This window comes from Borostomias antarcticus (genome assembly GCF_949987555.1).
Source record: "Borostomias antarcticus genome assembly, contig: scaffold_362, whole genome shotgun sequence".
Classification (NCBI taxonomy): domain Eukaryota; kingdom Metazoa; phylum Chordata; class Actinopteri; order Stomiiformes; family Stomiidae; genus Borostomias; species Borostomias antarcticus.
This window is the reverse complement of record NW_028176426.1, coordinates 7,501-30,000: the sequence shown is the minus strand read 5'-3', so window position 1 is coordinate 30,000 and position 22,500 is coordinate 7,501. Positions and strand designations below refer to the sequence as shown.

Sequence of the window (22,500 nt, the reverse complement as noted above, 5' to 3'; positions counted from 1 at the left end):
AGTGTGTCTTTGTGTCCGCCCGCGTGCTCTGCTTGACCTTGAACCCGTGTCCGCGGCCTGGCTGTCGGCCAGCTGTGTGAGTCCCAGAGGGTGGGGGGGCTGAGTGTTTGGGGGGTGGGGGGCTGCTGGAGGGGTCCGGTGGGGGGGGGCGGGGTCATGGGGGGCATGGGCCCGGGTGAGTGCCTACGGGCAAGATTGCTCTAGCCGCGTGTCAAAAGAGCAGAGCGCATCGCCATCATAGCGCCTTTGATCAGCGGCCCCCAACCCCCTGCCGCCCGCCTGATGCATATTCAACGCCCCCCTCCGGATGATTTGTTAACAAGGGGGCCTCTCTCCAGCGCTCGCGCAGATGCACTAACTATCTGTGTGTGTTGTGTGTGTGTGTGTGTGTGCGTGTGTACTAACTATCTCTGATTTCCACGGCCGGGCTCTCGTGCCTGGAACGCCCCAGTACCCTAACGTGCCCTAACCACAGGGCATTGTGGGAGTCCATTATGCGCCGGTCGTCTGACTGAGCCCATTGACCTTGGCCTGACATCATAAGCTGCCTCTAATCTTTTCACTCTATATTTCCAACTCCCCCCCCCAACCCTCTTCTTTTCTCTCTCTCTTTCTTTACTTTGTCTCCCCTCCCCTCCCTCAATGGCGGCCGCCTTTGTCCGGCGGCTTCCCCGGTTTAGCATCACAATGGGCCTGCCGCTCAACCCTGCCGCCGACTCCGCGCGCTCTGCGCGCCACGCTCTCTCACTCATCGCCACGGCCAGACCGCCGGCCTTCATCACCACCATCGCCAGAGAGGTGAGACCCCCCCTCCCTCCCCCTCCTCCCTCCCCCCAACCCCCGCCGTGCTCCTCTGTACCCCTGGTGACCCCTCCCCCCCCCCCCCCCTGTCCCTCTCACCCGTGCCCTCCACCTCCTCTCCACCTCCTCCTCCTCCTCTCCTGACCCTGGTCTCTGGCTCTGACTCAGAGCGACATGGGACGCACAGTAGGTCGATGCCCTCGGTCCGCTCAGGTCGGCTGTTAGAGTCTGATCGTTATTTTAGGATTATTACATTCAAATCAATGATGCTGCAAGAGAGGCTGAGATCATCACCAGCAAAAGAAGATTGCTTACTTGTAGCCTAACTACTGTTTTTTACACCCCTTCTTACTGTGTGTGTGCGTGTGCATGTGCGTGTGTGCGTGCATTTGTGTGTGTGCGCGTGTGTGTGTGTTTTTGTGCGTGTGTGCGTGCGTGCGTGTGCGTGCGTGTGCGCGTGTGTGCGTGTGTGTGTGCAGGTGCACCGCCACACGGCCATGCAGGCCAACTCCCAGTCCCAGCAGAACGTCCACACCACCACGCTGGCCCGGGCCAAGGCAGAGATCCTGCGCGTCATCGACATCCTCATCGAGAAGATGCCTGGAGACGTGGTGGACCTGCTGGTGGAGGTGATGACGCACCGCCCGACACCGCACCACCCGACACCGCGCCGCCCGACACCGCGCCGCCCGACACCACGCCTCCCGACACCACGCCCCCCAACACCACGCCCCCCGACACCACGCCCCCCGACACCACGCCCCCCCGACACCTCGCTGCCCAACACCACGCAGCACAACTCACTGTTCTACAGTACAGCTCAGTCATCTACGGATGCTGTAACCACTGGGCTACCTACCGCCCCAATGCAACAATAATACACTACAATACAATACAGCAACAAGACAGTACAATTCAATAACAACAACAACAACAACAATACAGTATAATACAATACAGCAACAAGACAGTACAATACAATAACAACAATAACAACAACAACACAAAACAACAACACAGTACAATACAGTATGTGACGGGTTGGTGAAACGTGCCATGTCAGGGTCAGCTTTTGGTGGAAAAAGATTGTATACTGTATGTTTGTATACTGTTTTTTTTTTGTTTTTTTTTACATCTTATAAATAATAACAATAATTGAAGGAGTCACTCGCTATAATAAACAACCTTTTTAGGGTCACTGAATCCTCTTAATACGTTAGCAAAGTGGTGTGAACAGCTCTAAATCTTTTCTCTGCTTAGTAATTTCAAGTGTAATTTCAAGTGTACCAGCATTCACAGAAACATATCATCTTCAAATGTTTGAAGGCTCTGCGCTTCCATAAACTGTAAAAAAAAAAAAAACAGGAAAAAATGTCAAAGGGCACAGAACACCATATCCAGCCCTGTCACGAACATCCCGTTCAGCTTGATTACAGCTGAAAGAAAGAGGGACCCTGTTTGTGACTCGTCTGTCCTCTAACTCCTCCAGGTCATGGATATCATCATGTACTGCATCGAGGGCTCACTGGTCAAGAAGAAAGGGCTGCAGGAGTGCTTCCCTGCCATCTGCAAGTAAGTGGCCGCGCCACCCTGTGTGTGTGTGTGTGTGTGTGTGTGTGTGTGTGTGTGGGGGGGGGATATTCTCTCAAACTATTCTCAGCAGCGTAAGGTGATGCAAGCCATTGTAAAGGATGCACAGAGTGTGTCTGTAGAGAGATGAACGATAAAACTACAAGAATGGTCTGAGAGATGGAGAGAGAGAGAGAGAGCTAGCGAGAAAGAGATGGAGAGAGAGCTAGTGAGAGAGATGGAGAGAGAGAGAGCTAGTGAGAGAGATGGAGAGAGAGAGAGAGAGAGAGAGAGCTAGTGAGAGATGGAGAGAGAGATGTAGAGAGAGAGCTAGCGAGAGAGAAGGAGAGAGAGAGAGAGCTAGTGAGAGAGATCTAGTGAGAGAGAGATGGAGAGAGAGAGCTAGCAAGAGAGAGATGTAGAGAGAGAGAGCTAGTGAGAGAGAGATGTAGAGTGAGAGAGAGCTGAAGGGAGAGAGAGCTAGCGAGAGAGAGATGGAGAGAGAGCTAGTGAGAGAGAGAGAGCTAGTGAGAGAGATGGAGAGAGAGAGAGCTAGTGAGAGAGAGCTGAAGGGAGAGAGCTAGTGAGAGAGAGCTCAAGAGAGAGAGAGAACTAGTGAGAGAGAGCTGAAGTGAGAGAGCTAGAGAGAGAGCCAACGAGAGAGAGCTGGAGGGAGAGAATGTAGAGAGATGGAGGTCTTGCTTCTTACGTTATGACATAGTCATACACATCTATGCACAATAACACCCTTAGTGCTCGGTATCTTACAATTCAGCCATTTTAAACGGCTCCATAGTGTCGGCAGCCATTTTGAGGCGACAGCGGTGTGAGTACGTTGGCGCGCCAGGCGGGAGCGCGCTGCTAACTAGCCCCGAGTGTCACCGCTCTCTCATTTACTTATAAGGGTTGATGAGGGCGAGAGAGGCGGGGTCTGTGAGGTGGCTGGTTGACCCTGGGGGCGGGAGGTCAGGGGTCATGGAGGCGGGTCAGCCCCCCTAGGTGACGGACATTGGCGTGCATGACGAATGCGTTGTGTGTGTGTGTGTGTGTGTGTGTTCCGGCAGGTTCTACATGGTGGGCTACTGCGACCGTAGCCACCGCATCGCCGTGGGAGCACGACAGGGGTCCGTGGCGCTCTACGACGTCCGCACGGGGAAGTGCCAGGTGAGCACACCGCTGCGCCCCCCCCCCCCCCCCCACCCTCCCATTGGGTCTCCGGGAGTGGCCGGGGGCCGAGCCGGGAGTGGGCGGGGCCGGGAGTGGGCGGGGGCCGAGTCGGGAGTGGGCGGGGCTGGGATCGCTCTTTAATGCCTCTTAACGAGAAGGGCTTTTAAAAGGAGGACAACGGATGTTTTGCATTCAGGGGGCTGTGATGTGGAATTGGATACGACGTCTGTTATCAGGGTGTCTTAAAGAGCACTTTGCAAGCGGATGCATAGAAACCCATACACACACACACACATGCACATATGAGCACACACACACACACATGCACATACGAGCTCACACACACACATACACACATACGAGCACACACACACACAGACAATGACAAGCACACGCAGACAATGGCACACGCAACACACACACACACACAATGGCATACTGTACACGCACACACGCACTCACGCAATGGCACACACACGCACGCAATGGCACACACACGCGCACACACACACACACTCCAGCACCAACAGAGAGAGGTTGCGTCCGGACACCTGAGAGGGGCGGGGTCGATAGGAGGAGGGCGCTGGGAGGGGGAGGAGGGCGCTGGGAGGGGGAGGTGGAGGAGGGCGCTGGGAGGTGGAGGGGAGGAGGAGGAGGAGGAGGGGGAGGAGGTGGAGGAGGAGGGTGAACGCTCACAGAGGCAGCTCCGTGGAGGAGGAGGGGAGAGGGAGAGGACAAGACCACCCCACCCCCCACCCCTCCTTCCCACCAGCTTGGCCAGGTGCCCGTACACACATAGTCCTGGGCACCTGGGAGGGAGGCCGGGTGATGGGAAGGATCAATACAGGATCAGGGTTTGGGAGGGATACAGACCAGGCAGAGAGAGAAGAGAAGAGAAGAGAAGAGAAGAGAAGAGAAGAGAAGAGAAGAGAAGAGAAGAGAAGAGAAGAGAAGAGAAGAGAGAGAGAGAGAGAGAGATTGACGGGGCCTCAGAGGAGGAGGACAGTGTAGTCGGACGTCCAGCCTGTTGGGAGCCGGGGGCCTCCTCCTCCTCCACCACCTCCTCCTCCTCCAGGTTTGAGAGGCCGGGGGGTACAGCGAGGTGGCGGAGGCGGGCTCAGTCGCGTGGCATTGTGCAGCAGGCAGGTGAGGAGGTGTGCCCTGATTGGCCACCTGGTCGCCCCCGTCCTGCATCCTGCTGATGCAGATGGACAGACAGAAGGACGGGAGAGATGGAGAGATAGAGAGATAGATAGAGAGATAGAGAGACAGAGAGACAGAGAGACAGAGAGAGATAGATAGAAAGATAGAGAGATAGATAGAGACAGAGAGATGAATAGAGAGACAGAGAGATAGAGAGAGAGATAGATAGAGAGACAGAGAGATAGATAGAGAGATAGATAGAGAGATGGATAGAGAGATAGATAGAGAGAGATAGATAGAGAGACAGAGAGATAGAGAGATAGAGACAGACAGAAAGACAGACAGCGGGGATGTGCCGGTGTCACACTGGGCTTTCATCTCCGGAGACTACTGTTCCCAGCATCCTCTCTGACCCACTTCAGTCAATCCCTCGGGTGTCAGGGCCTTCCCAGCAGGCAACTGGGCAGGAAGACAGGGTCCTGGTGTACTCAGTGAGGCCCAGGTTCTTGTAGTTGATAGAGGGCCTGGTTGAGAGAAGGAAACCTCGAAAGAAAATATATTTCCCTCCACAGGGAATTACGTGGAATGTTTGGTTTTTCTGCACAGCCGACTGTGATGCTGACTGTGATGTGATTGTGATGTGACTGTGATGTGATTGTGATGTGACTGTGATGTGACTGTGATGTGACTGTGATGTGACTGTGATGTGACCGTGATGTGACTGTGATGTGACTGTGATGTGACTGTGATGTGACCGTGATGGTGACTGTGATGTGACTGTGATGTGACCGTGATGTGACTGTGATGTGACCGTGATGTGACTGATGTGACTGTGATGTGATGTGACCGTGATGTGATTGTGATGTGACTGTGATGTGACTGTGATGTGACTGTGATGTGACCGTGATGTGACTGTGATGTGACTGTGATGTGACTGTGATGTGACCGTGATGTGACTGTGATGTGACTGTGATGTGACTGTGATGTGAATGTGATGTGACTGTGATGTGATTGTGATGTGACTGTGATGTGATGTGACTGTGATGTGATTGTGATGTGACTGATGGTGACTGTGATGTGATTGTGATGTGACTGTGATGTGATGTGACTGTGATGTGATTGTGATGTGACTGATGGTGACTGTGATGTGATTGTGATGTGACTGATGTGACTGTGATGTGATGTGATGTGATTGTGATGTGACTGTGATGTGACTGTGATGTGACTGTGATGTGATTGTGATGTGACTGATGGTGACTGTGATGGTTGGTGACTGTGATGTGATTGTGATGTGACTGTGATGTGACTGTGATGTGACTGTGATGTGACTGTGATGTGATTGTGATGTGATGTGATGTGACTGATGGTGACTGTGATGGTGACTTTCAATTTTCGTCATGTTGGATGAAAGGTCCAAAATCGCTGTCATTCACTGCAGCTGTTGGCATATAGGGATAACACAGGTTTGAAGACCGTCCCACATATTCCGACCTGAATACACACACACACACAGACACACACACGCACACTCACACACACGCACATCCTGACACACACACGTGTAGTTAATCTCCCCTCTGGCCTGTTGTGCCCTTGGTCTTGCCGACATGCTAAAGCATCTTATCAGCTGTCATTCCTCCTCTTTATCTCTGGTCCAGAGACCTGCTGTCCCTCTACTCCTCGGGGAGGCTCAAGAGGAACAGGAAATACAGGAACAGGAAATACAGGAACAGGAAACACGGTCAGGGCCTTTAACTGCTAACAACAAATAGGTTTTTAGTGTTTTTTTTATATTGAAGACATTCGGTCAGATGCACTGGGTGTGTTCACACATGGGCTTATGGGAGAAGTGTTTTCCTCCGACTGCGCAGGGCGAGAGGTCATGTTTTCGGTGACGTGTGTTCATCCGTCCGCACTGAACGCACGTACTTGTGTCAGCAGGATTGCGCAAAAACTACTGCACCGATTTTCACGAAACTCAGTGGAAGGGTGAAGCGTGGGCCACCGTAGAACCCTTTACATTTTAGCGCAGATGGGATTTACGGGGGCGGGGCCACAAGCTGCCCAAACACAGCCGGTCCTTCAGCCACCGCCATTCATTTTCTGGACTAGGATTACGCAAAAAATACCAGATCGTTTTTCATGAAACTCGCTGGAGGGGTGTAGCATGGGCCAACTTACAGTGGAACCCAGTCAATTTTGGTGCGCACAGAGCCACGAAACGCATTCAGGGGCAGAGGTCTGTGCTCTCTGAGCACCATTTCTAGTGTTCTCAATGTTGCGCTTAAAATGTTCTTACTAATAATTCTCTCTTCAACAATATATTTATATATAATATATCTGTTAGATAAACCTGTTTAATCACGGTGGGGAAATTAAGAAATTAAATTAAAGTCGCACTGAAATGAAAAAAAGCATTCTGTCCCATTTTGGTTCACATAATTGGTCATAGTGTTCACCTATTCAACGATGTATGCCCAAAAAAAAATACAAAATTCTACTTTTGTTGTAATCTTATATCAAAGAATATAATTTCTTACTTCCTGAAAAACGGTAGGTCACGTGCAATGACGACAACAGGTACCTTAGATTTTAGGCCAATAATCTCACGACATCCACCCGTCAATTAACACTATCCTTAAATCTTAAAACCCGCCACTTGTCAATGTTCCAATCAAATTCCTCTAAACACATGTCCCACCCTCATAGCTTGTTTGCGTCGGAAATACGTCAAACTACGGAAGTTAGATGATCTCAAACGTCCGTTTCAGTGCTGAGGTGGGTTTTCCTATGATGTTTCTCTGCGGCACAGGCCGTGACTCCAAAGGTCAGGACCTATTTTGGTGTTATCATCCGCATAGGCTAGCATGTGGCAAGGAGGGGTTGAGTAATATTCATTGCACCAGATCATTGCACCATGATATGATTAATGTCCCTAGACCTGTCTCTCCCAAGATTGCTCCCAACCTAGAATGGCCAATTAGAAGTTGGACTGATAAGGCTGACCAATGAGAGATGCAGGCCTGTTGGCCAAACCTATTTTGACTAGATGGAATGTGTATCCCACGCTTTATAAGACAAAATACGGATGTGTAAAGGAGCTGTTTTGTGGATTGTAACCTTGCTGTACTACCTTGCATGAAAAGCAATAAACCTGGATTAACGTTCTCTCGTCTGACATCCTCTTTATTTAAGGACCATAAATTACAGTAAAATAATCTCTCTTTTGAATAATTATTGATCAGTAATATGTGTAAGCTAAGTTTCTACATCAGTGCGACTTTAAATCTTAGAGCCGATGTGAATTACGGGGGGGGGTCCACAAGCCGCCCAATCACAGTCATTCCTTCACCACCCGGCATTCATTTTCTGGACTAGGATTACGCAAAACTACCAGATCGTTTTTCCCGAAACTCGCTAGAGGGGTGTAGCATGGGCCAACTTACAGTGGAACCCATTCAATTTTGGTGTGCACAGAGCCACGACATGCGGAGGTCTAGTGTTCTCAATGTTGTGCTTAACATTTTCTTACTGATAATTCTCTCTTCAACAATATAGGTCTGTTAGATAAACCTGTTTAATCACGGTGGGGAAATTAAGAAATTAAATTAACGTGAGGAAATAGTGAATGCAAAATACTCATACTGAACAAATAGTGCTGCTCTTTGTGGTGCTGTAGCAGCCTCAGTAGCCTGCAGTATTCTGGTGTGTACCCTGTCTATGATTTGACTAATATTTAACCAATATTGTGTCACGGAGGGTGGATCGCTCTGTAATTTGTGCGTTATTGATCGACTGAACAACACGTAACAAAAAACGCTCCAGTCCAGTGGACGAGGCCATTTATTCCTAATAACAATGGTGACTCCTTTTCACCCTCCCGTCAAGGAGGCGTGTGTGTGTGTGTGTGTGTGTGTGTGTGTGCGTGTGCGTGTGCGTGTGCGTGTGCGTGCGTGCGCGTGTGTGCGCGTGCGTGTGTTCATAGTACTTCATATGGAACGGTGTACATCATAAAGCAGCTTTGTTATATAAAACTAAACTTCTTCTCTCCTGCCTCTCAACTCTTCCATGCATGTTTCCCGTTCTGTGAATCAGAACACACCCGATCGGGGGAGTCAACGATTAGGGATAGAAGGGCCTCTTACCCTTTCTCTCTCTCTCTCTCTATCCATCGCTCCATCTCTCCCTCCCTCCTCCCCCTCTGGGCGGAGATGTGGGTGAAGGTGAGGCTTTAAAACAAACACCATGTTTACCTGAGAAAATAGAGCAGCCCAGCATGTTTGTGTGCTGCCGTATTGGACATCGGAAAAGCACCGCCTAGCTTACCCTCGGCTATTTGTAGATATCGGACCCCCCCCCCTCCCCCCCCCCATCCCACCTCCCTCCCAGCCCTCCTCACAAACGACTAGCATCCGGGGGGGGGGGGGGTGCCGGTGTTTACCATCGAAAGGATTTTGCCACAGAGGACAGAAAACTTTTCCACCCCACCCCTCCGTCTCCCTCTGCTCACACTGTGTATATAAACAAATTGCTCTTTTCCTCTATGGATTGACAACTGTTTGAGCTCCACCGTCCGCCCGGCCGCCCGGCCCCAAGGGCAGTGAATTATATTGGAACACCTCCCTGTAGATTGGATCGAGGTGGGGGGGGGGGTAGTGAGGGGAGTTGAAATAGGAAAAAGGGGAGGGGGGAAAAAAAATCCCTCTATTCCTGGGTCTTTTGAAAAGTGGTCCACACGCTCAGCCATTGGGCTGCCAGGATGAAATAGAAAGGTGACATTTTTGGGTCCTTTTTTGTGATATTGATGGCATATTGTGGTAAATGGAGCAGGGTCATCGTCCTTTCCTTGGCCGTATCGATCCAACGCTCAGCTGCTAGCGGCAAGGAGGCAGGGGGAGGAGAGGAGGAGAGAAGAGGGAGGAGAGGAGTAGAGAGGAGAGGAGAAGAGAGGTGGGAGAGGAGAAGAGAGAGGAGAGGGAGGAGGTAGGAGGAGAGGACGGGAGAGGAGAGGAGAGGTCCGAGGGAAGGGGAGGGGGAAGAGGAGGGGAGGACCGAGGGAAGGTGAAGAGAGGAGAGGAAAGCGAGGGGATGTAGGAGGAGAGGATGGGAGAGGAGAGGAGGAGGAGAGGACCGAGGGAAGGTGAGGAGAGGAGGAGGAGGAGAGGAAAGGAGGAGAGGAGAGGCACGGCCAGGCAGGCTCTCTTGTTGATAATCCCACACGGTGTCTGTGGAGCGTTATTGACTCTGTTGCAGCTACTGCCTGGGGCGTTCCATTTCTCACCCCGTTGCCATGACAATCAGAATAAAACACAGGGATAGTGGCTCCTGCGTGCGTACGTACGTGTGCGTGTGTGTGTGTGTGCGTGTGTGGGGACGGCACTGGGAGATTTGAACAATTCAGAGAAAGAAAGGCCCAGATTTGAACCGCCACACCGAGGGGCACGGGAAAAAAAAAAGCAGGCGTTACCTTCGCGCGTTTCTAATATTCCACTCAGAAAATGCAGTTAGAATCCACAGTGTCGGCATGTTTGTTTTCGTGTTTTACTGAAAGGCAGCTAAACTAACATTTCCAACTACGCGAAACAAAAAATGGTTTTCCTTTTTTAAATATCAAAATGTTTTCAGCTGTCGGATCTTGTTCGTAAATCGAACGGCGGCCTGGTGTGTCTGGTGCTCGCCGGCATTCCGGAGGGCTGGGCTTGTTCCCCCGGCGTGAGAACGACTGATGTAATACTTCCTGGGTGGGAGGAGTCAAGACTAGGAGGGGGGGTGGTGGGGGGTGTTGCTGATGCCACTTCTATCATCAGCTCATTTGCAAGTCTGATCCCCCCCTCACTCTCTCAGTTGAGCCGGCCCAACCAGCAGCCATATGCCTCGGATCCCTGCATCCCCACGCCGCCTGGGGGGGGGGGGGGGGGGCGGTGGCGGTCGCTCTGATTTAATTACGAGGGCTACAATTGGCTGGAATGAGGCACTGTGCACCCGGGATCCAGAGGAATGATTGGTTAGCTGAGTAGAGGTGGCTGCTGGGATGGGGGACTCTGACGGGGCCTTTTCATTGGCTCTCTGAAGGATGGGCCCTTTATGTGTGTGTGAAGTGTGTGAGTGTGGGTGTGTGTGTGTGCGGGCGCTCGCGTCAGAAGTTTGTATGTGTGCGTGCATGTGCGTTAGATGTGTGTGTGTGTGCGCGCGTGTGTGTGAGCGTGTCCGTGCATGTGCGTAAGATGTGTGTATGTGTGCGTGCATGTGTGTTAGATGTGTGTGTGTGTTGGTTACAGCTGACCTGGGAACGCCTGACCTCCAGGACTGTATCAGGATCACAGGGCAGCTGGCAGCACACCCAGGGCTCTGAGAAACCACCCATCTGCCATCACCCTGCCTGTCTGCCTGCCTGCCTGCCTGCCTGCCTGTCTGTCTGTCGGTCGGTCGGTCGGTCGGTCTGCCTGCCTGCCTGCCTGTCTGTCTGCCTGTCTGTCTGCCTGCCTGCCTGCCTGTCTGTCTGTCTGTCTGCCTGTCTGTCTGTTTGGTCTGTCTGCCTGTCTCTCTTGTCTGTCTGTCTCTGTCTGCCTGTCTCTCTGTCTGCCTGCCTGTCTGGACTCCTGTCTGTCTGCCTGTCTGCCTGTCTCTCTCTCTGTCTGTCTGTCTGTCTGTCTGTCTGCCTGTCTGCCTGTCTGCCTGTCTGTCTGCCTGTCTGTCTGTTCCGTCCGTTGTGCCCGTCTGTCTCTGCGTGGCCAGCAGGACTGTCAGCCCAGGAAAGCATTGATCGAGGGATTGAGTTGTTTACAGTGTTGAGGATCATCCGGGTCTCATCTTTCTCCCTCGCGCTCGCGAGGCCTCGCAGGCTCCCAGACATTTATCACGGCCGATACCCAGAGTGCCGAGCAGCGCCCTCTGCGTCGGCCTATCAGATGTGTCCTCCTCCACGTCCCCCCGCCCTGTAACAACAGCGTCTCGGAGCACGACCGACGCGGCGGCGCTGTAATTGAACAAACAACACTTCCCCACTCGCCCGCGCTGTCAGACAGTCAATCCCCCCCCCACTCCCCATTGATTGGTGCGAAATCTTTACCCCCATCGGTCGCTCTGACGTACGCAGCGTGAGCTCGGGGGGGGGGGGACGAGCCCACGAGGAAGTACACAAACGGTGACAGATATCCGACTGTTAGCGTCACAGAGGACATGTACCAACACACACCAGAGCAGAGGTCATCAACTACATTTGTCCTAGGGCCAGTTTTTCCCAGCAGACACTGTGGGGGCCAGACTTTCAAATCATATATTTTTTTTAAACATATTATTAATATTTTCACTTTCTTGTGAAAATAACTAATTATTAATTTTCAATAACTTTCCCAACACTGGTGTGAACAGACTCCTAAGACCTATACTGCACCCCAGTGCTTTAATTTAATTTGTAAATCAGGTGGTTCCGGAACACAGCTTATATGTGTGCATGCGCACGGATTCTGCGAAGAGCAAATCATGCTCACAACAATGGGAATTATTGCGCCCACTTGGTTAGTTGTGGGGCTTACAGTAACGCGATAATTATGACAAAATGACAGCGAAAAGCATTAAAGTCGCACTGAAACGGACGTTTGAGATCATCTAACTTCCCTAGTTTGACGTATTTCTGACGCAAACAAGCTATGAGGGTGGGACATGCGTTTAGAGGAATTTGACTGGAACATTGACAAGTGGACGGGTTTTAAGAACTTTAGACAGATTCGATAGAAGGATAGCGTTGATTGACGGGTGGATGTCGTGAGATTATTGGCCTAAAATCTAAGGTACCTGTTGTCGTCATTGCACGTGACCTACCGTTTTCCAGGAAGTAAGAAATTATATACTTTGATATAAGATTACAACAAAAGTAGAATTTTGTATTTTTTTTGGCATACATCGTTGAATAGGTGAACACTATGACCAATTATGTGAACCAAAATGGGACAGAATGCTTTTTTCATTTCAGTGCGACTTTAAACCACTGGCCAGCATACTACCACCAGCTCCGTAGCCTCCTCAAATCTCCACCTCCCTCTCCGATTCCCAGTTCTCCTCGTCATTCCTCGTCTTGTTAAAGCAATCTTTTTCTTTTAATCATGCTGGCAATTGCTTTCGCTACCTGCTCTCGCCACCCTGTTCTGCCGAAATGACTCTGGTCTGCGTTCAGTGCTCAGGGTTCCAGCTGGTCTGTCATTGACATGGTCTGATTAGAAGCCGCTGTGAACCTGTTCCGTTCTATGCACTCTAAAAACTCTTGAACGCAACATTTAGCCTCCCGTCATTGTGCGTGTGAAAAATAAAATCAAACAAAATGTTAAATGAGAGCTATGAGTTTGTCCATATTCTTGCGTGAAGATAGGCTTCTGCACAAGTCATTCTAGCGCTATTCACAACCTGCGAAACGAGCACAGCTTTGCGAGTGAGCATGCCTTAATTTCTTGCATTGTGTAGACTAGGCTACATGCTAATAATAAGATCTTTAGAACCCACTGTCAAAAGCACATATTTGGGAACGGTAAATCGTTCCTAATAACATTATTTCGATCTGAACTGTTGTTGTGTTGCTTCAATATAGGAATATTATTTTTCTTAGATATTCTAAATACTTCTGAGGGCCTGATGGGAAGCTTTTGGGGGCCAGGTTTGGCCCGGGGGCCCCTAGCTGATGGTCCCTGAGTTCTGTGCATGTGTGTTTTGCAGTGGGCACATACAGTACTGGAGATGTTTCTCTGCAGCCGTTGGCTACCGTTGTGAGTGATTCTCGGTTAGTGTGTGTGTGTGTGCGTGTGCGTGTGCGTGCGTGTGTGTCCTAGCTTGGCCCAGGCCACTGGGTTCCCGGGGGACTCACTGCTGGGTGGCAGTGCTGAGAGAGACCAGGTGGACCTGTCTCTCTCTCCCCCCCCTCCCCTCCTCTCTCCCTGTGACGGCCTGAAGGACCATCTGCCACAGCTTTGATCTGCTCCTGTGAACTGCACCATGTCAGCTGCACAACACCAAGCTCCTTTAACACTCAACTGCATTTACTAATGAACAAAAAAAAACTGCATGGTCACCGACCCCCCCCACACCACCCCCGGCCCCCACCTCACTCCTTATATCCACGCTGATGCCTCTGTGAGTGTGAGCGTGCGCATGTGTGTCTTTGTGTGTGTGTGTGCGTGCGTGTGTGAGAGAGAGAGAGAGAGTGATTGTGTGTATATACGCGTGCATCTTTGTGTCAGTGTGTTTGTGTCTGTGTATGTCTGTGTGTGTGCGTGTGAGTGAATGTGTGTATATATACAGTATGTGTGTATACTGTATATACTGTATCTTTGTGTGTGTGTGTGTGTGTGTGTGTGTGTGTGTGTGTGTGTGTGTGTGTGTGTGTGTGTGTGTGTGTGTGTGTGTGTGCGTGCGTCCCAAGATCTCCGGGCCGCTCTCTGAGCGCGCCTGCCTGCCAGTAACTATTGACTTTTCTCCCACATTTGATTACCCAGTCATATTGTCCACGCTCTGAGGGCTTCCCAGACGGGCTGATCCACCCAGCGTCTGTTCATACGCTCCTGATGAAGTGAGGCGGCCATGTTGAAAGATGAACCCGGCTCTCCCGTTAGCCACGATGCTATATTTGATCACACGCGCTAGTAGATGGAGAGAGGGAGGGAGGGAGGGAGGGAGAGAGGGAGAGAGGGAGGGAGGGAGGGAGGGAGAGAGAGAGAGAGAGAGAGAGTAAGAGAGAGAGAGAGAGAGAGAGAGAGAGAGACCGGGCAGAGGCTTGTGGGCCAGGCTGATATCGCGCCCCGTCTAATTGGGCCCCCAGAGTGCCACAGCTCCACTCACAAGGGTTCCCACTCCTGTCTCATCCTCCTGTATCTTAAAGGCGGATCTCCTCCCTCCCTCTCCCTCCCTCCCTCCCTCCCTCCCTCCCTCCCTCTCTCTCCCTCCCTCCCTCCCTCCCTCACTCTCTCTCTCTCCCTCCCACCCTCCCTCTCTCTCCCTCCCTCCCTCCCTCCCTCCCTCCCTCCCTCCCTCCCTCCCTCTCTCTCTCTCCCTCCCTCCCTCCCTCCCTCCCTCCCTCCCTCCCTCCCTCCCTCCCTCCCAGGCCTCTGCCTCCCTCTCTCTCCCTCTCTCTCTCTCTCTCCCTCCCTCCCTCCCTCTCAGGCCGTGTGGCTGGTATCGGGGGTGCGGTAGGGAGGTGAGGCTCCCTGCTGTCCATCCACACCTGCGGGTCAGTGTTAAAGCGACAGGCCAGGCTGAGCTGATGACCGTCTGTCTGGTGTCTGTCTGTCTGTCTGTCTGTCTGTCTGTCTGTCGTGTGTCTGTCTGTCGTGTGTCTGTCTGTCTGTCTGTCTTGTGTGTGTGTGTGTCTGTCTGTCTGTCTGTCTGTCTGTCTGTCTGTCTGTCTGTCTGTCTGTCTGTCTGTCTGTCTGTCTGTCTGTCTGTCTGTTGTGTGTGTGTCTGTCTGTTGTGTGTCTGTCTGTCTGTGGGACGCCACGGCTCAGCTCCACCCCACGTGACCAAATTAATCTCAATCGCGCTGCTATCCTGCAGCTTTTCTACAAATAATCCAGCAAACTCAACTTTCTTTTTTTCTTTTTCCTTTTTTTTTTTCTTTTTCTCGATCGCTCACCCTTAAAGGTTTTAATTATGCAAGGTGGGGCTGGCGTGCTCAATTAGGGCGTAGCAGCAGGTGGCGTTCTTCAAAATGAACCACAGGAGCATCTTTTAATAGTGTGAATATGTAGACGGATAAGTGCTTTCTTCCCTGGTAACCGTATGAGTCACGCTGGTAAATTAGTTTTAATGGCTGACGAGTCGTGGGTGGATGATAAAGCAGCTTCAATAAAAAAAAGCATGAATGACAGAGGGTGTGTGTGTGTGTGTGTGTGTGTGTGTGTGTGTGTGTGTGTGTGTGTGTGTGTGTGCGTGCATATGCGCACGCATGTGTATGCCCGTGTGTGTGTGTGTGCGTGCGTGCGTGCGTGCGTGTGTGTGTGTGTGTGTGTGTGTGTGAGTGTGTGTGTGTGTGTGTGTGTGTGCAACACCTCCACCCTGCCTCCACCTCCCTTCTCATCACTTCTCATCTAATTGGCTGTCTAACTTTGAACCTCTGCCCAGAAAAAACAGCAGTCATAACCTGCCACCAGTCATAACCTGCCACCAGTCATAACCTGCCACCAGTCATCACCTGCCACCAGTCATAACCTGCCACCAGTCATAACCTGCCACCAGTCATCACCTGCCACCAGTCATAACCTGCCACCAGTCATCACCTTCCACCAGTCATCACCTGCCACCAGTCATAACCTGCCACCAGTCATCACCTGCCACCAGTCATAACCTGACACCAGTCATCACCTGCCACCAGTCATAACCTGCCACCAGTCATAACCTGACACCAGTCATAACCTGCCACCAGTCATAACCTGCCACCAGTCATCACCTGCCACCAGTCATAACCTGCCACCAGTCATAACCTGCCACCAGTCATAACCTGCCACCAGTCATAACCTGACACCAGTCATAACCTGCCACCAGTCATAACCTGCCACCAGTCATAACCTGACACCAGTCATAACCTGACACCAGTCATAACCTGACACCAGTCATAACCTGACACCAGTCATAACCTGACACCAGACGTCATGCCTCAATGGGGGCCCTTTGACCCCCCCTCCCAGACTGAAGAGTGTTTAGTGGATGAGGAGGGTGGCTACTGGGATCTTAACCACACTGCTGAACCAGAATCAGACATGATCCTCAACCAAACTATAGAACGATTCACTTCCGAACACCGCCCCTCTCTCCCCTCTTCTCATTGGAGGGCTCAGATCTGATGATTGTTATTGATTGGCCGTCGTCCCTCGGCACGTCAGCGCGGCTGATCAGCTGATGTAGAACATGCGACATGTGCCCAGGCTAAAATAACTCGGAGGGGTGTGTGTGTGTGTGTGTGTGTGTGTGTGTGTGTGTGTGTGTGTGTGTGTGTGTGTGTGTGTGTGTGTGTGTGTGTGTGTGTGTGTGTGTGTGTGTGTGTGTGTGTGTGTGTGTGTGTGTGTGTGTGTGTATTGGGGGGGGGGTACAAGAGCCTGATAAATGTAATTGATGATTGGCTGTGACTGGCCAAACGGGTTCCCACAATGCCTTGCTCTGGCAGCCTTACACTAGTTTCCCAGGGTGGAGGAGGAGGGTGGTTGAGCGTTGGGGGGGGCGGATTGATTACCCAGAGCCCCACTCAGCACTTCCTAAGGCGGCCATGTTGTCTCCCAGGGTCCCTAGCCATGGCTCCTTAAGGACCAATTACTGGTCCTGTTCAGGATGGCTTCAGGCCTATCCAGACACTAGCCTTAACCCTTAGCTTCTAGCTACAGCACTGGCCACTTCCCCTCAGAAACCACCCTAAGAACTCAGCCGTAGCGAGCACACGCAAAAATGGAGGCTGTTGTCCTGGTTAGGGCTGGGTATCGAGTTGAATTTCAAGAATCGATTCGATTCCGATTCACAAGGTTTGGAATCGATTATCACGATTCAATTCGATTCGAATCAATATCGATTCGGTTAGTGTTACTAAAACCTGTTTTGTTTTTTTGCTGTAACCTTAATTACATGACTGCCAAGTTATGCAACACATCAATACTAGGGCTGGGTATCGATACTGAATGAATGAATCATTGAATGAATGAATGAACTATTCATTCCTTAATTTATTCATTCATTCGTTAAATAAAAGATCGATTTTGGGATTCATGAATCGATTCTGAATCGTTTGATTCAGAATCGATGAATCGATTTTTTAAACCCAGCCCTAGTCCTGGTATAACCGCACCCCGCAGCGGCAGGTCCGACCGGCTAAACACACGGCCTATTACTAGGCCAGCTGCGTGGTCAAAAGGGGGATGATAATCGCATCATTTAGGGACCCCCGTTCCCCTACGGAGCACAGATTGCATGTACCTATCCCAGCCGGCGCAAGAACCCATACAGGTCGGAACAGAGAGAGAGAGAGAGGTGCCTACGGGGTCTCTCTCTCGGTCCGTTCGGATTGGGTTAAAAGCGGTTCATTCTGAAAGGTCAGTAGCAACACAATCCCTGTCAGAAAGCAGCCCTGATCTATGGGGCGCCCTGGTAGCTCACCGGGTAAGGCGCGCACCATATGAAGGCTAGTCCTTCGCGCGGCGGATCCGGGTTCGATTCCCGGCTCTGGTCCTGTGCCGCATGTCCTTCCCTCTCTCTCTCTTACATTTCCTGTCTCTCTACACTGTCCTATAACATTAAAGCTGAAAAGGCCCCCCCCAAAAAAAGAAAGCAGCCCTGATCTTCTCTGCGCTGAAGCAGTAAACAAAAAAAATCCTCGCGTCCTGGACAACCACACACACACTCTGCTGGTCTCCCAGTGGATGCCTGGCATGTCCCTCTGGCGTGTCCCTCTGACGTGTTGCGTCACCTGGTGCGGTATCATTTTCAACTACACCTCACGGAGGGCGCCCCCGGTGGCTCACTGGGTTGGGGTGTGCACCATGTCAAAGCTAGTCCTTACTGCAGCGGCGTGGGTTCGAATCTGGCCCTCTCTCTCTCTCTCTCTCTCTCTCTCTCTCTATCTCTCTCTCTCTCTCTCTCTCTCTCTCTCTCTCTCTCTCTCCAACCTTTCCTGTCTGCCCTGCAACTGTCCTATCCCAATAAAGCAGAAATGCCCTAAAAAATATCTTTAAAAAACAAAACAAAAATACACCTCCGTCACACCTCAACTTGGCATACAGGCCGACATACAGTAACTACAGTAAATACCCACTGATAAACATTTCTACACATAATATGAGTTTTGAAATTATAGCTAACCTAGGATTGGATGCACATAACAATGGTCTTATAAAATGTGGGGTCAATCGGGTCCATCAATGTAAACCAGGGGCAGTTGTGGCTCAGTGGTAGAGCGGGTTGCCCAATGATCGTAGCTGCCCCCATCGGTGTGTGAATGTGTGTGTAAATGGGTGAATGAGAGGCCATTGTAAAGCGCTTTGGATAAAAGCGCTATATAAGTGCAGTCCATTTACCATTACCCACAATACCCAGGCAATCAAGGTAGAGGCTGACCATGTGCTTTATACCACGTCAGAGCTGCTGTATCCATGGAGACGTGTCCGGACAGGCCCCCACCCCCCTCCCTAATGGGCTCCCAGCATGCCTGGCAGGTGTCAGTCACAGGGTGGGGTGGGGCGGGAGGGGGGGGCAGAGAGCAGCCTTCTCAGTCCGCCCCCAGTCCCCAGACTCCCTGGGAAATCATTTGGGGGGGAAACTCCCTAAATGGTTTTTCTGTGGCTCGCTGCTCCCTGATAGACAGATTGATCAGACCTGCGAGGGGTAGGATGACCCGTGCGATGCCACCGGCCCACAGTCATGATGTATTTTTTTAAAATACACACGCCATCCTGATGGAAACATATATCAAGCCATAAATATTTGATGGCGTGGGCGTGCGGCGAGACAAGCGTTGGAAAACCTTTAACCTACACCCAGCGAGGCGTCCCGTACGGTACCGGAGGTCAGCCGCGGCGCCCGTTAACGGGCCGGCCTGCGTTTTAGGATTATTCGCTCTAAATTGGTTCACCTCACCGTCGCTGACCGTTGAAATGGGATTTTTTTTTTCCTGGAGGGGAACAATGAAATGATGAGATTTTCATTTCATTGTATCTTTAATTGTCAGGGCGGCTTATTCCAGTCTGGGAGCCTGGAGCGTCGGCTAATCTCATCCCCCGCAGTCCGTGAGGTGAGCCCTGGCAATTTAGCGGATGGCGTCGGGGGAAGGTTTATTGCGTTACACGCGCTTGGCGTTATTGTCCCTGGAATGGCGGAGGGGATTGAGGTGACCGCGGAGCGCCCGTCTGCCGAGCATCTCACACCGTCATCTCATCACCGGCAGAAATCTACTCTCAATTACCATCATAGCTCAAAACACAACTCCGTGTTTGGAGGGCGGACTTATTACGTTGCTGTCGCCGAAATCGCATCAATTACACATTTTATCCTTTCCCCCCCGACAGACATTTTGTGTTTGTGTTTGATAGTGTGTATGCCGCGACATCTGTGGGGTAGGATGACGGGGTGGTGGATGTGTGTGTGTGTGCGTGTGCATGTGTGTGTGCATGCGCACGTGCGTGTGCACGTTCTACATATCCCATATAGAGATGTCAGGTAGTCTAGTTTCATGTCTGTTTTATGGATGGCATATTCCAGAATTTATTCCATATGTTAGCCTTATATTACCTGGCCGACCGTCTAAAAGCACAACAAAACCCATGCGTTTGGTCTCGTGTTCAAATCAAACTTTATTTGTATAGCGCATATCATACACAGAGGCAACACAATGTGCTTTACAGAGAGCAATGGGGGGTGGGGCATAGGACCCACCCCTACATATTCCAGAGGGAAGCAAAAAAACAGTTTCACCCGGGTGTTCAAGCCCTTCAGGTTCCATTAGGTTGGTTTGTTCTGCTTGTATATACCCAGCATGGCATTACTGACCATGTTGGTTTGTTCTGCTTGTATATACCCAGCATGGCATTACTGACCATGTTGGTTTGTTCTGCTTGTATATACCCAGCATGGCATTACTGACCATGTTGGTTTGTTCTGCTTGTACAGTATATACCCAGAATGACATTACTGACCAGGTTGGTTTGTTCTGCTTGTATATACTCAGCATGTATATACCCAGCATGGCATTACTGACCAGGTGTGTTTGTTCTGCTTGTATATACCCAGAATGACATTACTGACCAGGTTGGTTTGTTTTGCGTGTATATATGTATATACCCCGCATGTATATATACCCAGCATGGCAGGTCACAGCAGGATCGGCTCATCGCTGGACCCTATCTCTGTAACCACTGCTCACGGGGGCTCACTGGGAACGACCATTAAAGCGTTCAGGTCGGGGCGGGGGTCTGGAACACAGCGTTGGCCTGCGGCGGTCTGCTGGTAGTCACGCTCACACGAGAACAGGAGATAGCCCTGCCGAATCACAACCAACACGTTTTTAGCGAAACGCCCGCTAGACGGATTTAAGCGACCGGCCGGCGATGCGCAGAACGTCAATACGCTGGGAGGCCCCGTCAGAAAGCAGATAAATAATTGAAGAGGAAAAGGCACGCGAGCAGAAAAGAGGAGGAACGCGGCTCGCCGACAGACGGGGAGATTATACGTTTCCCCAAAAGCTGGTTTTATAGGTGACGGGAATCAATGGTAGAGGACAGTCTGGCCTCACGCACTGAGTCGAATATTCAGGCTTTTTTACTTTAGGTTCATTGCACACTCATGCACACACACACACACACACACACACATACACACTATTCCTTAGTGTTACACACACATACACACACACACACGCATACACACTAGTCCTTAGTGTCACACACACACACACACACACACTGAGTATTCCTTTTTGTTACATACAGTAACTACATACTGTACACACACACACCCAGACTGAAGGGGTTTATCTGGTTGTTTTAAAGGCTCAGATCAGACTATAGTGTCTCTGTGGACAAACTCTTTTGCAGATGGCAGACAGACCACTCACAGGGTAGGGGTAAAACCGCCCAGCACTTTATCACGCACACACATACACACACACAGATACGCACACACACACACACACACAGATATACACACACACACACAAGCGCACACACATTATGCACACACACACACATACAAACACACATACACACAAACTCAATCACTCACTAGCACACACACGTTCACAGTTCACACACACATACACACACTCCAAGATTGTGTGGGAGCTGAGGCTGAATGTGTATTATTGCCAACTTTCTGGCTGTTTTCTTCCAGGATTATGGTGTATTGATTACTATGCGCTGAGGAGTCTCTGAGTCTCTCTCTCTCTCTCTCCCTCTCTCTCTCTCTCTCTCTCTCTCTCTCTCTCTCTATCTCTATCTCTCTCTCGCTCTCTCTCTCTATCTCTCTCTATCTCTCCCTCTCTCTGTATTTTTTTTTTTACATTTCATAATCTGCTGTGCTATCTACAGTATATATATATATATATATATATATAATATTTAATCTTATTTCATTGAATATTATTTGATAGAATTATTGATGAGTCAAATCAAATGGAGTGTAGAGGCTGGTTCCAGTGAGTGGTCAGTATCAGCGTGAGTGTGGTCTCTCTGGGTCAGTAGCAGCGTGAGTGTGGTCTCTCTGCTGGTTCCAGTGAGTGGTCAGTAGCAGAGTGAGTGTGGTCTCTCTGTGGTCAGTAGCAGCGTGAGTGTGGTCTCTCTGTGGTCAGTAGCAGAGTGAGTGTGGTCTCTCTGTGGTCAGTAGCAGCGTGAGTGTGGTCTCTCTGTGGTCAGTAGCAGAGTGAGTGTGGTCTCTCTGTGGTCAGTAGCAGCGTGAGTGTGGTCTCTCTGTGGTCAGTAGCAGCGTGAGTGTGGTCTCTCTGTGGTCAGTAGCAGCGTGAGTATTGTCTCTCTGTGGTCAGTAGCAGCGTGAGTGTGGTCTCTCTGTGGTCAGTAGCAGCGTGAGTATTGTCTCTCTGTGGTCAGTAGCAGCGTGAGTGTGGTCTCTCTGTGGTCAGTAGCAGCGTGAGTATTGTCTCTCTGTGGTCAGTAGCAGCGTGAGTGTGGTCTCTCTGCTGGTCTCTCTGCTGGTGCTCTGTGGTTCTCAGCTCCCTCACTCTCAGGTTTATGGTCCAGGACCATCATTGATTCTGCTGCAGCTTCGCAACGCTCCACTATTCTGAGGGCCCCCACAGTGAGGAGCAGACCCATTTCACAATGCGGCCAGTCCACACCGAGAGAGAGAGAGAGA

The 22,500-nt window shown here is 50.9% G+C and overlaps 1 protein-coding gene across 1 annotated transcript in view; it reads left to right on the top strand.

The window, feature by feature from the left end:
- Window positions 1–22,500, top strand: part of LOC311328547 (WD repeat-containing protein 7-like) — a gene marked incomplete at its 5' end in the record, with an annotated part of 40,601 nt that overhangs the window by 11,706 nt on the left and 6,395 nt on the right. The window contains 4 exons of the mRNA XM_084462498.1: window positions 681–798; window positions 1,281–1,430; window positions 2,291–2,373; window positions 3,435–3,534. Of these exons, the coding sequence (XP_084318624.1) occupies window positions 681–798; window positions 1,281–1,430; window positions 2,291–2,373; window positions 3,435–3,534 (451 nt within the window). The remainder of the gene's footprint in view (window positions 1–680; window positions 799–1,280; window positions 1,431–2,290; window positions 2,374–3,434; window positions 3,535–22,500) is intronic.